Below are 18,131 nucleotides of genomic sequence, written 5' to 3' on the forward strand. Positions count from 1 at the left end.
TAGAGGTCGCTGCCAACTACACCAAGAAGAAGCACGTGTTCCGTCTCAGGTACTTGTTTTTTTCGTTTGATATTTTACTCTATGGTATAACTTCTTATGTATAATGTACTTTTTATGAAAGGGAAGCACGTGTTCCGTTTTAGGAACTAATTTCTTATTTGTGAGTATGTTTTACAGGCTATGGTAATTTTGTATGATATGTTTTATTTGTACTGTGTGGCTACGGTACTAAAGAATATAACCACCCCCTTCTTCCCGTGGGTGTCGTAAGAGGCAACTAAGGGATAACACGGTTCCACAGCTACCACCTTGGAACTTAAAAAGCCGACCGGTGGCGGGATAACCATCCAACTGCTGGCTTTGAAATACACAGGCCGAAGACGGGCAGCAGCGTCTTCGGTGCGACAAAGCCAGCCCTGCGGTCACCAACCCGCCTGCCCAGCGTGGTGACTATGGGCAAAACACATGAGTTCACGTTATTTTTGGCGTAAACTTGTGGAGGCCTATGTCCAGCAGTGGACTGTATAGGCTGTAATGATGATGTTTTATTTAAGTTTAATTAGTTTTCGGATCGAGTATGAATAAAAAAATTTTGTATGATCAAATATTAGTATTAATTTCCATGTTTATATAATTGATAGTAGTTAATTTGTACCTTTCAATGTAAACTACAGTTGAGAATGAAATAATACAAAAAATTTATAGCAAAAAACATATGAATTAAATTTGAATGAGTACATGAAGAAATGTAAAAGTGTACGTAACGGCTTGCCCCCAGACTGAGCAGCGGCGCGGAGTTCCTGCTGCAGGCGCACGACGAGGCCGACATGGGCGCGTGGCTGGAGGCGCTGCGCGCGCGCGCCCAGGCGCCCGCGCCGCGCTCGCACACGCTGCCCGCGCACCCCGCCGGCGAGCCCAAGCGCCGCTCCTTCTTCACGCTCAAGAAGAAGTCAGTGCGCGCCCTCTCCTACCTATACTCGCCCTAGCATGCGCCGGCCTACCGAGTAACTACCGCCCCCCCCCCCCATCCGCTGCGTCGCGCTCGCCTCTGCACCACTCACACGATCTGACACTCTCCGCCGCGCACGTTCTCATTCGTCGCCGAGTATCGAGAGCGACGAACCTATTTAGGCTCGATCCACATAACAGTGTCGATCTCGGTTCGTTATTGGTTCGATCTCGATCTGGTAAAATATTGTTACACGCGAAACAATAGATGTATTAATGCTGGAGTGTGATTCGATCGGAACTTGGCTGTAAAGAATATTATGAAATTATGAATACAATAATTGTTTCTTGTTTAACAATATTTTACCGGGTCGAGATCGGTCCGAGAACGAACTGAGATCAGTAGTATAATGTGGATCGGGCCTTAACTTGTCGCACGCTCTTAAACTCTCTGTCGCACACGCTTTTACACGAGGCTTTGAGAGAGACTGACGTTATTGTGCAATGTATAAAATATTTTGTGAACCTTGGAGATTCGCTCCATTAATTTAATGTTAAGTCCACAAAAAATAAAAAGTAATTGTAATTGAAAGTTGTATAATTCGAAGTCGATTTTCTGAATGCACAATAGGCTTGGTATCTATTTTAATCTTAAAACGATTATTTCGGTTTTTTAACATCTTACAATATTATTTATAAATTTCAAGTAATATTGTAGGTTTTAAAATAATTTCGTTATGACTAATGGAAACTTTTGCAATGTATGTAATACATAACTATTCTTAGAACGTTCAAAGATATACATCTACTTTATTTTTCGCTAATCGTTTTATATCAGATAATTTTAGATAACAAAATAATTATCGTGTATTGTGTACTTTAATTAAAAGGTAATGATGAACTATTATATTTTTAATTTTAGCTTCTGTTATATTATGATGCAAGTCATGCAAAATATAAATTTTAAATTACAACTTATCGCGCAAATATTAAGAATTATATCCTTAAACTTTTGCTACATAAAATTTAACCTTTTAATTAAGTGTAATAAAAAGGTTAATATATCTAGGCATGGACCATACATTATTACGATCATAGGTATAACGAAATTATTCTAAAACGAATATGGAAGAAACTTTTTAAACGTTAATTTACCTTCAAATTTCATTCCTCTTCACAAGCTTCAGCTTTTCTTGATCGTATCGCAACAAGCGCGACCGAAGTGATATTTAAGTGTTCAAAGGTTTTTGTTTGTCTGGTTCTTGGACATTATTTTATTATCTCCCATTTAAAACTTTATAATTTCAACTTAAAATACTCCTAAAGTATACATTCTAAAAATTTAATTTATCACAGTTTTATACTTTATATGGGAAATAATGAATGCGACTATCAATAACAGTGGGCGCGGTGTGTTTTCTAGAAACAATGTGTATACGATAGAGTGCTAAAAATATGACGTTATTATGACATTTAGAAGTGTTTCTATTTGATCTATCTGTACATAATTGTTATATCCGCTTATATATTGCGTGACCAATTAAAATATTAAGTAGATTTCATTTAAAAAATGCTTGAAGAATACAATTTTATTATTAGTTATGATTATGATTCTCAAAGATGGCCACTTCTAACAAATTGCACGTTAAACTGCTTTTTTTTCGAATATACATACATATACATATATATGTAACTACTAACATTTTATCACCTCCGTTTTCTATATGAAGGTATTAATGTCAACCGTTTGTTCCATAGCTAAGCGGCGAGGAAGCCTCGGACAGCCGCTCGTAACGCCCGCATCACGTTTCTCATTACGCACGCCGCGTCCGCGACCAGCGCGCTACGTGTTCGCGATACGTGCCCGCGACACGCGACACGTGCTCGTGACACGCGACACGTGCTCGTGACACGCGACACGTGCTCGTGACACGCGACACGTGCTCGTGACACGCGACGCGCGCCCGAGCCCCCAGGCCGGTCCCCCGGACGCCGCATATTTCTCACGATGCTTGCTGCCGTAAGCTTTGCTAATGACGAAATTGTGTCGAGCGGCCGCACTGACGACTGTCAACTGTTTGTTATTATTTTGTTGCGTACAAAAAACGTTATTTAAGACTGTTCGATATTTGAGTGTTGAATTGTTCGCCTTCGTCTGATGTCGTATTTATCACTCGTCCCCCAGCGAGTGAAGATGTTTTATCCGAGTATGATACGATCCCACCCCGACGTGTAATTGTTGTATCTTGAAACGATTATAAATTTAAAACGTTTTATGAAATTCTAAATGCGACGCTATTTATGAATAGAGGATTTTTTAGTGTTTAATTCAGATGGAAAAATATATATTATTTATTTATATACGTATATCATATATGTAACTGATAAATTATAGTGTAAATTCGTTTGAACTAGAAATGTATGATGTTCGATCGAACCGAGAAGTAAAGTATCCTAGATGTTTTATTATACTACTGACGACGACCAAGCAGAGATCGAGACGGAATTCTAATCGCATTTGATAATAGACGAGATATATATAGATATGATTGTAACCGCATTTACAACCTATAGTTAATTTATCCACTGGATGTCGTTTTATTGATTGACTTGGTCGCGCCGGAGCCGATGTCGTCTCCTCGCGCGACGCGCTACGTAATTGAATAGAATTAATTTCCATTGTGAAGTGTCTTCGTACGAACTTCGACGTCGCTGTCGGCCAACAAGTGCCGCTTTTTAAAAGTTTAAATTTATATCAGATATTTCTTGATAGATCCTTGGTAATGTTAAGAAGTGCGTAGTCTAGGTGGTAGCGGGTACGGTGCGTACCGCGGACAGCGATATTGAAGTGTATCTTTATGATAAAGAGAGTTGTAAGTATGCTTTATGCCTCATATCGTGCTTTTAAAGAGATAATGTCTTTATATTATTATATTTTTTATCTAATAATTATTTTACTGCCAACATTTCACAAATTTAATAATTTACTTATTCGTACCTACGTTTGAATTTCACCATTATTAGATAAGATTATTACGATCACACATTTTTAGTTCTGTTTTTATTTTTGTCTTAGTTTATAATTATTGTATAGACTGCGCGTGTGTGGGTGTGAGTGTCGAATATGTAATTCTGCGCCTGCGCCTCCTGTCACACTACCGCATGTATAACTATGTTTAAATATATTATTTCAAAATTTTACTTTTTTGAGGAAAATATAATAAATAATGTTTTCAAATAATACTGTATTTTAAATTTTAACCTATTCCCCCGTACACAATACTGAAATTAAAGTACAGTTATCCGGATACTTGAAACGTTGTAACGACAAGATATCACATTCCTTCTGATGATAAAAGATAAATTCGTCAAACTTCAAGATAAATAGTTTCTCATCCTAATTTCACAGTGACGCACCGAATGTAGTTTATAGTAGTCAACATTAGAAACTGTTAATAATATTTTTTATTAAATATAATTTCTCAAAAATGTGTAAATGTACTGTATTAGTTAATGTTGCACTTTTGTTTTTAATAAATGCTTCGAGAGCTTGTATCCATGAACCCTGTGACAGACAAGCAAATGAAAGGATTCTGGGAGGCGATATGAGTCAGCGCAATTCTAGGCCATTTCAAGTATGCTGGTTTGTACTTTAGCATAAAAATGAATTTAAATTAAGTACTATAAACACGCGTGGAAATAAAATAGGTTTGAGAGGAAATTGTAATAATTTTAGTATGTAGTACTTGTTAGATGTAACAAGGTAAAATTCTGTTAGTTTAATTGACGTTAAAATGATAGTTATAAATAATTTCTTGTTCTTAATTATCTGATTAAAGTTAAATGTAGACACATTTTTTAAACTTATTTGTACAAAAAACAAAATAGTATAAAGTTTAATGGGAATTTAGGCGGGATCAAGGCCCACATAAACCAGCCAGCTAAGGGGGCAAAAAGTTGGCTTAACTTTGAATTGAATCGACTATCTTCACAATTCCTAACTTTGACCAAACCAAATGTTAAACCGCGATCGATTTTAATACTCTATATTGTCTTATTCGGTGAGAGGCTCCATTTTGTGTTTTAAGCTTAAACTTATAGGTAAATAACTTATTAGTAAATAAAGTAGTTTAATTAATTTAAGTGAATCGTTGAAGACAAGCAAACTGAAAAATATTTAATTATTAAATACAGTTTCCTTTATTTACTCTTCTACCAAATAAAAGTACTTAGGTATCTGCTTTTTCAGCGGTGGCATTTTATATACCTATTCTCTCAGTTTTCCAACTATTTTTATTTCCAATAAAAATTCAGATAGCTTGTGCAATCGGATAGTGTCATTTTCGCATAATAATTCACCAAGAACTGATTTATATCTGTCATAAATACAAGCGATGGCTGTCATGTCTGAATAACATCCGACATAAGTACATCATAATGTAATTGTGTCCACGGATACGAATACATTTCTGTATATAAATAAATAAATAAAAATACATAAATAAAATTAAATGTAGGTATACAAAAACAAATAGGTTTAAGTACACCTGAAAGACTCCATTGCCATGAAAAAAAAATGACGAATTAATTTTATTGCGGATGATTATTTGCGAACATACTTTATGGACGACCCCTAAACAATTCACAAGTTAACTATCTACTATGGCAGGTGGTTTGGTGACCGTAGGGCTGACTTTGTCGCACCGAAGACCCGTCTTCGGCCTAAGTATTTCAAAGCCAGCAGTTGGTTATCCCGCTATCGGTCGGCTTCATAAGTTCCAAAGTGGTAGGGGAACTGTGTTATCCCTTAGTCGCCTCTCACGACACCCACGGGAAGAGAGAGGGTGGCTATATTCTTTAATGCCGTGGCCACACAGCATATGTGCGTTTACCCATAACAAACCCCTTTATATTAGTGTCGAGTTTCCAGAGTAAACATCAATACAAGTATTGGGACCCTAGGGGTAGAGATTACAAACGAGGTCCAATTCCGGGGCCGAATTCGCTGCAAAAAAACTGGAATTACTTACCCGAGCACTCTAGTTTGGCGGTTTTTAAGCATTGAGTGTACCTATAGACATATTTTCCCTAAAGACTAGCAACGCACCCACTACTCTTCTAATGTTGCAGATGTCCATGGGCAAAGGTAGCCGTTTAACATCAGATGGCTCCGTCCGCTCGTTTGTCCCCTGTTAAAAAAAAAACTACTTTAAATATAATTTCATAAATCAGGTAGCTCTATATCTACGCGTGGGCGCGTTAGGTGAAATAGGATTTTGCGGCGGGTCTCTAATACACCAGCAGTGGATCCTGACCGCCGCGCACTGCTGCTTCCACGGAGAAGACGAAGTGACACATGCGCAGGTTAGGTCTCAAACATTTCTGGATTTTAACATTTTATTTTAAGTTTATTGGTTTTTTTAATAGGTACACATAATGAATCAGCCTATTATTTGGAAATTTATGAATAATATACCTATTAATGTATTGTTTTAAACTGAATGAAAGAAGCGTAACACTTTTTAAATATTTTAATGTTTTTTTTTGTGTCTAACGCTCCTTTATCTTGATTACTCTATTGGTGATTATATATATGTAGATATGTTAAAGGAATGATAATATATAAAATATTTTCATAATCAAAATCTAAAGCTAACTTAATAACAACTGCAAACAATCTAAATTAAATTAAAAAGCTTAGTTACTTTTTAATTTTAATTAATTTTATTAAAAATCAAACAATCAAAATGTAAACTTATTATTTTTTAAAGGCTGTGCTAGGAGCCTACTCCCTGTACGATCGTTATGAAAACGGGCGTCGTATGATCACCATTGATGAAATCATCGTACATCCGAATTGGGACTCGAGCACTTTCGCTAACGATCTCGCCCTGTTAAGATTGGCGAATGTGGTGCAAAGTTCCGGTACTTAGCTTGTACTATTCCGCTTCTTAATTACTTTTTCTACTTGTTTGTCATATTTTATAGTTGTTTATAAACCGTGTCCTAAAATTTAACATGAAATTCGTTTGAACAATCGTCTTGAAAAATCGTTGATTAAAAACATTATTGTACCTACTAAAATTATAGTACCTATTAAAAATTTACATACTATATATATTAATCGTGCGTACATCCGTACTATAAATATTAATTGTACATGTATTAGTAGAAATGTAACGTGTATATATCTCAGACTCGGAGCGGGAATCAAACCCACCACCCTCGGACCAGAAAGCAGAGCACTGCGCCAATGGGTCAATATATATATATATTTACGATGTTATGAAAAAAATTACATTATTTCAGTTAATTTATTATGACTGGATTAAAGCAATATATTAAAAAAATTCCTCAGAAACAATTGGTATCGTCCGCTTGCCGTATCTAGACATGGTTGCATCCAACTTTGCTGGTCTCGGCGCTATCATATCTGGGTGGGGAATTGCAACCGACGGTAAGATTACTATTTTATTTAATCGTAATTAAGAAATAAAAAATGTTCTATTGTTAAGTAGAAACGTTAGTCCTTAAAGGAAAAGCATAGACCAAAAAGCCGGCTTTGTTCTTATTTCGCGTAAAACGGAAAGAAAAAATAATAATAATAAATGAAATTAGTTTTCACTATAACATACACACTTTGTTTCTTCCAGGGGTCACATTTGTATCACCGACTCTTCGAGAACTGTTGATGACAGTGATAACCGACCCTCTTTGCAATACTACTTACTTCAACAATTTGCCACCTAACGTTATATGTGGGTTCAGTACATCTTCTGGTACTTGTAAGGTAAGTTGAGTACAATTTATAAAAGTTATTAAGAAAGTCTATGTTCGGTTTTCGGAACACAATATAAATGTAACATATAAATATTGTAAAAGGAAACCGTATCATCAAAATACCAAAGCTCTTCGGTGTAACTGGGGATAGGGTCGGCAACGCGTTTGCAATGCATTTGGTGTTGTAGACGTCTATAAGCTACGGTAATCGCTTACCAGGTGAGCTGTACGCTTGTTTGCCGATCTAGAATCATATGAAAAATCACTACACCAAAATATAAAAATTTTCTTTAATGTTACAGCATCAACAGTAATTGAAAATTGTGTTTTGTAATATGATGCTACATTTAGTGTTCAGTGTTGTATATGGGACATATACTAACGTTGATTCATTCCAAACCAGGAATTTTTTAACATAATTAACATTTAAAACAATTTACATTTTAAGGATAAAATGAAAAAAAAAAAGATTGTAAAGCGTGACATAGTTTTTAGGCAAATCAAATACAATGCGAGCTCGTTGTTACTCTGGCAAGTTAGTACTCAAATAACAATAAAGTAAGATAATTATGTTTTGTGCAGGGTGACAATGGCGGGCCTATGACGATATTTTCAACTGCAACGCAAGAGACAATATTGGTAAGTTCTTAAAATTTCTTGGATCTGTTATCGTATAATGAGTAATTATTAGACTCTACCAGATAAACGTTAATTTTGTAAGTAGTATTTATAATCTAAGTCCCACTAACCACTCTAACAATAATAAAATAAAACCAATATGTAAAGTGTGGTGATGTACCGACACCGTGCACTAACCGACCTACGCCTTTTTACCCTTACTTACATTATTTAATAACTGCTGCTCCACTTGTGTAAATTTAGATAAAATCAGTTAAGTTAACTTACAGATATCTATACTAAAAAAAGAAAAATAAGGTATAGTAATTATTAAATATTTTTCGCAGGTGGGTGTAGCAACATTTGTATCATCAAGTGGATGTAATAACAACCTGCCGTCCGTGTTTACTCGCGTGCAGCTCCACTTGGACTGGATCCAAGACGTCACAGGGATTGTTCTCGATTAACTAACACTTGATAGGAGCTCACGCAATTCAAAATTCAATTTTATAAAGAACGACGGCTAATGTAACTTTAATATATGATGAATTAATGATTTAATTTAATTAATTTTTATTTTGTCATTATTTTCAGTGGCAGATTTACAAATACGCCACCACCACCTATTCCTATTCTTATTATATACTCAGAATCAAGAGAAAATATATTTCAGCTGACCTTTTTTTATATACGAATGTTTCAAAAATAAAATCTAGGCAAAATTTGCCGCCCCCCAAAATTAGCCATCCTACGCTCCAGCCCACTCAGCCTACTGGTACACCCGCCACCGATTATTTTATTGTATATTATCTGCTAGATTACTGTATTTAGGTATAAATATTTTTATCTTATCTATAATTTGTAGCAAGCTATCCGTTTAAAATTCATGCGAGAATGTGATCCGTTTTTTTTTGTATATCAATGTGATCTAAAAGTATCATATCCCTGTTAAAAAATAGAATTACTTGACAACAAAACGAAGGAAAACATTTTATTTACTTGATCAAATTAAACTTTTTTTCGACGGCTTAAATTTCTTAGTGTATCTGTCTGACCATGTCCAATTACACTCGGCTGAAGGGTAGGAAAAAGCGAAAAAATGTCGACAGAACAGTCAAGGCCAATAGGCACTAATGAGCTTTTAATGGGTTCAAATATAATACATACTTTAAAAAGTCAATCAAATAATTTTCAGACAATATAAAAAAAGACTAAAGTTGAAAAACTTGCATCATGGTTACCATTAATATGAATCCACGATAAGAATCTTCAAGACAACGTTATTTGAATCTTGTAAATGCAGAATACATTTCTGTATTCTGTTCATATGAACATTAGATTCGATTTGTTGAAATTAAAGTCATTTTGATTGTAAGCTAGACATAAGATGTTTTTGTCATTTTATACGCTCAGTTAATAAACACTTCAATTATTATATGATATATTTATTTAACTTTTATGTTATTGATATTTATAAATTGTAATTTTATACATAATCGTCAATCTAAATGAGCTTATATACAGACAATATTTTTATCATAATAATATCAACCTTCTGTAGTTAATGGCTTTATCAGTAAAAATTGTTCAATCAAAACGTGTTTTAAATCTCAGTTTGTACCTACCGAGAAACAATGTGCTCATACTAGCTGCCAGTCGTACAATATTTATGGTTTGTTTTAAACTTACTGTCAAACTTCGCGTTTAACAGCCCCAAGTATGATAAAAAAATCTGGGTCCGTATATACCATACACATAATACAAACCGAAAAGTCTAGACATCGACAAATATCTATTTTTTTTATTTATGTTTATTGTTCTGTATATTTTATTTTATTATCTCCTAAATCAAAATATATCAAAGATAAAATTTAAAATTCTGATGATAAAACTAAGTATATAATAAAAACTATAAATATAATTAAAAGTGTCTGTGGGAAACGTAATAAGCAAATTTTACCAATTCAATTAATGAGAGAATAGGTTCTACTGGCCTATTCTACCTCCCAAGTGTATTTGTATCGTCATAATTATGTCAATAGTGTTACCCATAACTAATGAAACAGGCCCTAAATATCTAATACGTTTCAGACTTACCTAACATTAGGAACAGGGCTAGATTTACGGGAGGGCAACCGGGACTACAGCCCCATGGCCATAAAAGAGGGGCCCCAACAATTGAGACTTCGGAAATTCAGACTATTACTTAAATACTAGTAAACAACTTTTTCTTTCATATTTCATATTTTCATAGAAGGGTTTCGCGTTTTACCTCCTAAAAAATTGTCCATTTTATTGGAAAATAATTTTGGGCCAAGGGGCCTCCACTCCTTTGTTGACCTGAGGCCTCCAGTCGTCTAAACCCAACTCTGATAAGGAGCTATGTTAGATCATCACACAACTACTCTTCAGTAATTCGTTCGATTACATGTTCTTTTTTTAACCGAATTCCAAAAAAGGAGGAGGTTCTCAATTCGACTGTATTTTTTTTTATTTTTTTTTTATGTATGTTACATCAGAACTTTTGACCGGGTGGACCGATTTCGACAAATTTTTTTTTAATCGAAAGGTGGTGTGTGCCAATGGGACCACCCATTTAAATTTATTTGAGATCTAACTACTAGTTTTCGAGTTATATCTAATAATGCGTTTTTACTTGACGCTTTTTTCGTCGACCTACGTTGTATTATACCGCATCACTTTCTACTGGATGTACCGATTTTGATATTTCGTTTTTTGTTGGAAAGGAGATATCCCTAGTTTGGTACCATGATAAGGAAACCAGGATTTGATGATGGGATCCCAGAGAAATCGAGGGGAAACTCTCGAAAATCCGCAATAACTTTTTACTGGGTGTACCGATTTTGATAATTTTTAATTTTATCGAAAGCGGATGTTTATCATGTGGTCACATTTAAATTTTATCGAGATCTGTTATCTACTTTTTAAGTAATCTTTTATAACGCGTAGTTACTTGACTATTTTTTTCGTCGATCTACGTTGTATTACTCGTCGATGTAATTGAAGTCGGTTTTTTTTTCGTTTGCGAGCAAACACAATTATCGATTAAATGTGATGTTTTGTTGATGTTTATTGACGCATGATTTAAAAACACGAGACTTTCGTTAATTCAGGATATGCATCAATGTTATCAAGTTCATGTGATTGATTACAAATTTGATAAGAATAAATAAATTTCATATTTTACATACGGTATATACACAAAATTACTAATAATATAAAGTAGAAAGTTTTCAGTTTACTTGCAGGTTTGTAGGGAATAATTTTTAAAACTACTAAACTAATTTTGAAATACACCGCTATTGAACAAAAGGCCCATTCTCCGTATAGGAGAAGAATATTATGAAATTCTAATTTTATTAATAGAAGTTGTTTTCAAAATATTTCAATTTTATTTTTATACTGTATTAGTTCACTTATTATATAACTTATTCAGTACAATTTTTGCATAAGAAAACGTACAATTTCGGTTAATATCAAAGCAGTTGATCCTCGTCAATATCATAAGAATACGTAATTCAAAATATTTTGATATCCACATTCTGTTTTTATTTCGTTAATGATTTTCTGTAACAAGTATGTTAAAAATTGCGTATTTTGCTTTGTTATTTAACTTTTGTTACGGAACCATCATTATGTAACCAATATGTATTCCTACATTGCAAATTTAACGTTTTATCAGAGCCACGGCAAAACAAAGACGACATGTGGGCTTGTATTCATAACTTTGTAAAAAAAATACAAGAGACAATATTCTTTACTCACTTACACTTACTTACATTCGTACATCCCAGGATTTACAAAAGATGTTTAGTAAACGTATCTTACTATCAAACTTTTGATAATGACACTTTATCTGAATATTAATGCTATTTTGATCTTGTCGAAATACTGGCTACTTAATGAATTTTGATATAAGGAGACTAAATTATTTAGGAACTAGCTTTTACCTGCAGCTTCACCCGCATTGAAAGCTATTAAATAAGTATTAGAGACAGATTTTATCTTTCCTATGTTACTTCTAATTCCTCCAATAATATGTATACAAAGTTTTATGATGATCGGTTAAGTAGGTTTCGCGTGAAAGCGTAACAAACAAACTTACATTTACATTTATAATATTAGTAGGGGGATAGCATTGGATACTAAATGAAATGGAGGGGATACTAGATGAGATTCGTTGTAGCGGAATAGTACTCATAAATGTAAACTTAGGTGAAACCGCAAGCGATGTCTTGTATAGTAAATTATAGATAAACAAACGTAATCGCTTATCATTTATAAAATTAATAATGAATAATAATTATCCTGGATTAAATCACATATCACTGATTTCTGATACGATACATCGATAAGATGTACCTATATAAATGTATAAAAAAATATTTGTTGTACTGCTGGTGCGTTGGTAAAAAATGCGTAGTTTCATAATTTTTGGACTTAGTTTGGTGGCAGTGGCTTCGGCCACTGTTGAGGTGCAAATTAATTACCACGAGGCCATCGGTATCCCAGCAGCGACCAGGATAAAGGAAGCCGAAGACAAGATCTTAGCGAACATAGCAAATGATGAAGACCGAATTATTGGTGGCGTTATAGCGCAACCTAGTGCGCACCCTTATATGGTAAATTATATAATTATGACCATTAATTTGATGTAAGATCAAATTTTTATAATTTTTTTAAATCCAGTTGTTTGTTTGTTCTTCTGCAGAATCTTCATTTGCATGTAACGTAACTTTACACTAACTTCGTACATTATATTATATAATACATTTATGTTTCGAAAGTAAATTTTGATTTAATTTTTTAGATTTATATCTGCATAAATAATTATAATCTATAGATTGATGTTATGACATATTAATGAAGCATTAAATGTATTTACCTCATTTACTTATATTATAAACGAACAATATATGTTGTGTGAGTAAATTAATTCGTCAGATTCTAGAGTAAAATATAAAGAGGAAATTTGATTTTTTTTGTAATGCATTAACTCAAAAACGATTGGGCCTATTTAAAAAATTTGTTCACTTGGGAAATTCTACGTTAACACTAAAAATATGGGCTATATTTTAACGAGAGAAAACGTCATATTCATTATCGTATAAGCCACACGGGTGAATCCAACAGTGGAAAGCTAGTTTACAATATAAGGATTTACTCGAACAATTATTGCAGCTAGGTTTCAAAATTGGTAAAAAAAGTTATCTCTGTAGGTATTTTCGCACGAGTAAAACTCGGTTGCAGAACTACTAATGATAATATTAGTATCATAACGATGACGATAGACAAAAGCAGAACTTGAAAAAAAATGAAAAATCGTTTAATCAAAGCAAAATGTCACGGGCACATATTTTTTACATATCAACTAGCAATATTATGATAATTTTAATCATGAATGCTGATAATTAATTAGTATTCGCTGAGTAATATTTAAGCTAATTTTAAGATATCGCATATTAACGTTACGTTATGATCTCTATTTACTAAAGAAAACCTTCTTTGATAAATAGAGCGAGAGGAACACGGATAGTTTAAGAGGTTTCTAATGTGATGTCGTAAATAAACACATTTTTTGCCCGTACATTGCAAATGTTTATTTTATATTTTATATTTTATATTTAGTATCGGCATTGCAACCGCTTGAAGCCGGGCTGATAATATAAAAATAAGAATATAGAAGTTATTTAATAGCTACGAAAACGTTATGACGATATATGCCAACATTGATACCACGCCCAACGTTAGGCAGTGTTCTTGTCTACAATGTCAGACCTTCTTAGACAGTCATTCTTTTTTTTGCCACTAGGTCGGCAAATAAGTGTACGTATCACCTGATAAGCGATAACCGTAGATTATACACACCTGCAACATCAGAAACATCGCAAACGCGTTGCCGTCCCTACCCTTAATCTCCAGAAGCTCTGGTCACTTTACTCACCACAGGAACACAACCCAGCTTGAGAGCAGTATTATTTACCTATGAGCTCCTGTAAGGTCGAGTTTGTTACGTAGCTGGGCTGCTCCAGATTTTGAACAGGATATGTCCTGCTGAGCCCTATCGCAGTAAAAACTCTTTAACAAAAAGACACATCACGGCACTTGTTTACATTAATTTGGTGACCCTTATCACATATTCATAATTATAAAAAAGACACAAGTATTTTAGGACACTATCCTATCAAGTAATTTACAAACTTTTAAACAGGCTGGTTTGGTCATCAGCTTCTTTAACACCAATGCCAGATCCGCCTGTGGCGCATCATTAATTAGCACGAATCGACTGGTGACTGCCGCCCATTGTTGGGACGCTCCGGGCCAATTGTTTGTTAGCGAATTCACAGTAGTGCTGGGATCCAACTTCTTGTTCAGCGGAGGCACTAGAATAGCAACGTCTAACGTCGCAGTCCATCCTGATTGGTTTCCTACATTTTTGAGAAATGACGTTGCGGTTATCTATTTACCGTTTAGTGTTACACTCACAAGTAAGTTTGGGTACATTATGCTTTTACACATTTACGATAAGTCAGCTCTTACTTACTTTATTATAGTTATTTATTTATGGAACATAATCTATTTAATTTAGAACTTTAATTATGAGTAATAAATTAAATATTCCAATTTTTCTTATTTTCGTATATAATTATAGTAAATTTTGACTATAAAAGTTACAAACTTCATGTCTAGTTTTGTGTAACAATAACATTTACTTTATAGATTCAAGTTACACATGGACTTCAGAATTATGTTTCTACTATTTTTTCTTTAATTACAAATAATGTTTTCAGATTTAATTCAACCAATTGACCTACCTTTCAACCATTTGTGGGAGACTTTTGTCGGGGAATATGCCACGGCTGTTGGGTTTGGAATAACAAGTGACGGTAATTGAAATTTTTATCGAAGCATATAATAAAATTGTAACGGATCGCTATCTGTACATGGAAGATATATGAGAAAAAATATTATTGGGACCTCTATCAACGCAAATAGCACCAAAAACAATGATGGTTAAAATTTTTGTCTCTTTGTCTGTGTGTTTGTGCACGCTATTCACAGAAACAGCTTATCCGATTTAGATGTGGTTATTACTAATATATTGTGGTGGAGGCTTCACTTAACATTTAGTGTTTACGCTTCAGCTTGTAATATCCCACTACTGGGAATAGGCCTCTTTCCTCATGTTGGGGAAGGATCAGTGCTTAATCGAACACGCTGCTCCAATGCGGGTTGGCGGATATATTCTCTACTATGAGTAACGATCGCTATCAGGTGTAGATGATAACAACCGAGACCGACGGCTTATCATGCTCTCCGAGGCACGGTGGGGAGCCCCATAAGGACTGCACAAACACCCAGACCACGGCAAACACCTGTATGGTCAATACAAATGTTTGTCATGTGCGGGGATCGAACCCGCAACCGCCAGCGCGTTTAGTGTTTATTTCATGTCAATCGGTTCATGAATAAAAAAGTTATGCCAATTTAAAGAATCACGTTAAACATGTAAATACATAAAACACAGCAACAGCAACAGCTAGTAATAAATATATTTACAACACAAAACAGCAGTCAGAAAGGACTAGGAATTAGGACTAATAAAATAATAACAATGAATATTTTCTATGGCAAGTCTTCTGTTATCAATATTTTAATCATTTTAATGGATTAGTTCAATTAACAATTAATAAATATGTATACAGCTAATCATTATCTACTATGTGCTAAATCAGACAAATATCTACTAACTACTAATTTACTAATATTAAAAAATGGAGGATAGCTCGTTTTTCTTTTATTTGAATTCAACGTTTGCCTTTTAGCTTTAAAATGGATATCATAGGGAATTTAAATGGACTAGCTTTAAAACATATCATCGCCAACAAGCTAAGCAGGGAATGTCCACGAAGGTAGAACTGTTTGGGTTGTCCAACGCAATGTAATTTTACTGCAGCTACCAATAGCCCCTATAAATAAATTATTTTATTTCTCTGCAGCCCAGGTAGGTGTGTCTGCGAATGCTGTATCGAGACAGGTCGACCTGCGAGTGATAACAGTGGCACAGTGCGCGGCCGTGTTCGGCAACAATTTTGTCCAACAGAGCACTCTCTGTACAGCCGGCACCGGACGTGTTGGTATTTGTGGAGGCGACTCAGGTGGTCCACTCGTTGTCAACCGTAACGGCCGGAATATTTTGGTAAGTTATATCTTTAGCTATTATTAAAATGAATTTAAGAAACTAAAACAGAGCTAATATTCTGTATCCTATCGCGAGTTTATTCGTGCATTGACGATTGCAGCATTGCATAATTTGCATGTGCATCTTGGATTGTATATATTTTTTATGCACGTTCCATTTTGGATGCAATATATGTGCAACTACGAGTCTAAGAGTTTACTTACACAGGCAACCGAAACATGAAAATGACCTGTTCATTATTAATCTAGTATATGTAATAATGAACTTATTTAAGTACGTAAGATATATAAGTAAGCATAAGATATAGGTTAAAGTAAGTACGTAAGTAGCACATTGAATAATTTGTATATTTTTTTCAGATTGGTATTAGTTCATTTGTTGCTGCTAACAACTGTGAGGGTGGCCATCCTTCCGCCTTCGCCAGAGTTACCTCGTTCTACGACTTCATTTTCCAGCACATGTATTAACTTTTATTAAAATGCTTATTTTGATCTAAAATTTTTATTTAAAGCTTTAATTAATATAAAAAAGAATTATACAAATATATTTTTTATGTTTTATTTAAATAAGTTTAGGGTGTATCTGGTAGTTATAACCGACAAATGGTCGTCGACTAACTTGTATTATTAATAATTGTATTATTAAATACACAAGTATAAATACAATTTAGCCAGCGACTAATATTGTTTGAAAATCTAGGTTTTTCATAATGTACGACCTTTACAATATATACCTGCATTGATTATTATTAGTGGTGCTTTATTGCCTACCTAATAATTTGGTAAAAAAAAGTTACAGTATAGCTAGGTGCTGTTCCGCCACAAAAACTTTAATAATCTAAAAAATTATGCAATTATTGTAAAAAAAATCAAATATGCCTGTAAAAAAATTGGCAAGCTATTATTTCTGCTGTATATATATAGCTAATGATTCAGATAAATTGTGTTTTTACTAGAAAAGTTTTGGTGTAGTTCTGATTTCTTTCATTCTATACGTATTTTGGGTTGCTGAATCCATATCTGAGGTTTGCGGGTTGAGGTTTGCAGTTCTTCTGCAGGACTTTAAGAAATTTCGGTTTCCCCTGATTAAACAACTGCTCATCGCATGCAGGAATAATATATGGTCTAATAGGATATAGGAACCTCAGCCAGGACCTTCTAAAAGGCAGCGGCTCATTTACTGAAATTTAATAGTTTTCGAGTTTTAGGCAAAAAACCGAAAAAAAGCAGTTTTTTTGCTTTAATGCGATTTTTTCAATATTGCGTCTCGAAATTTTATCCGTAAACCTCAGATTTGGATTAAGCACCCCAGAACACGTGTAGAATGAAAGAAATCAGAACTACCCCAAAACTTTACTCTAGCGGCCCTTTAGAGTACAAACTGACTGTGTTATAAAGACTAACCTTTTAGCAGTCCAGTTCATTAGCCTAAAATTGCTATTTATTTATGGTAGAAAAAAATACTTGGTGTTAAAATATTTGAAAGATATCTATCTGTATTAATTACCAAAGATAAAAATATACAAGTAATAAATACAAAGTTCAGTATCAGCGTCTAGGCT

The 18,131-nt window shown here is 34.1% G+C and overlaps 1 protein-coding gene and 1 long non-coding RNA gene across 2 annotated transcripts; both read left to right on the top strand.

Moving 5' to 3' along the window:
* The first annotated feature begins 864 nt into the window (after positions 1-864).
* On the top strand, positions 865-4,189 carry LOC123661145. Its single transcript, XR_006744308.1, has 2 exons — positions 865-949; positions 2,707-4,189. It is a non-coding gene; the product is annotated as an uncharacterized LOC123661145 (long non-coding RNA).
* A 247-nt stretch (positions 4,190-4,436) lies between these two features.
* LOC123661223 (transmembrane protease serine 11D-like) lies at positions 4,437-17,061 on the top strand. Its single transcript, XM_045596209.1, has 12 exons — positions 4,437-4,583; positions 6,181-6,312; positions 6,720-6,873; positions 7,307-7,405; positions 7,602-7,738; positions 8,311-8,367; positions 8,694-8,810; positions 12,783-12,989; positions 14,579-14,855; positions 15,159-15,254; positions 16,368-16,567; positions 16,930-17,061. Exons 1-12 carry the CDS (start codon positions 4,437-4,439, stop codon positions 17,035-17,037), a joined length of 1,731 nt encoding a protein of 576 aa, XP_045452165.1. The 3' UTR covers positions 17,038-17,061.
* Positions 17,062-18,131: the final 1,070 nt, after the last annotated feature.

Source organism: Melitaea cinxia, chromosome 16 (assembly GCF_905220565.1).
Source record: "Melitaea cinxia chromosome 16, ilMelCinx1.1, whole genome shotgun sequence".
Lineage (NCBI taxonomy): Eukaryota > Metazoa > Arthropoda > Insecta > Lepidoptera > Nymphalidae > Melitaea > Melitaea cinxia.

Excerpts from the sequence above, each read along its gene's own strand:
- LOC123661223 (XM_045596209.1), top strand. The coding sequence starts at position 4,437 with ATGTGTAAATGTACTGTATTAGTTAATGTTGCACTTTTGTTTTTAATA. Across the intron at positions 7,406-7,601 it reads GTGGGGAATTGCAACCGACG|GGGTCACATTTGTATCACCG; the intron begins GTAAGATTACTA and ends TGTTTCTTCCAG. Across the intron at positions 8,811-12,782 it reads TCACAGGGATTGTTCTCGAT|ATGCGTAGTTTCATAATTTT; the intron begins TAACTAACACTT and ends CGTTGGTAAAAA.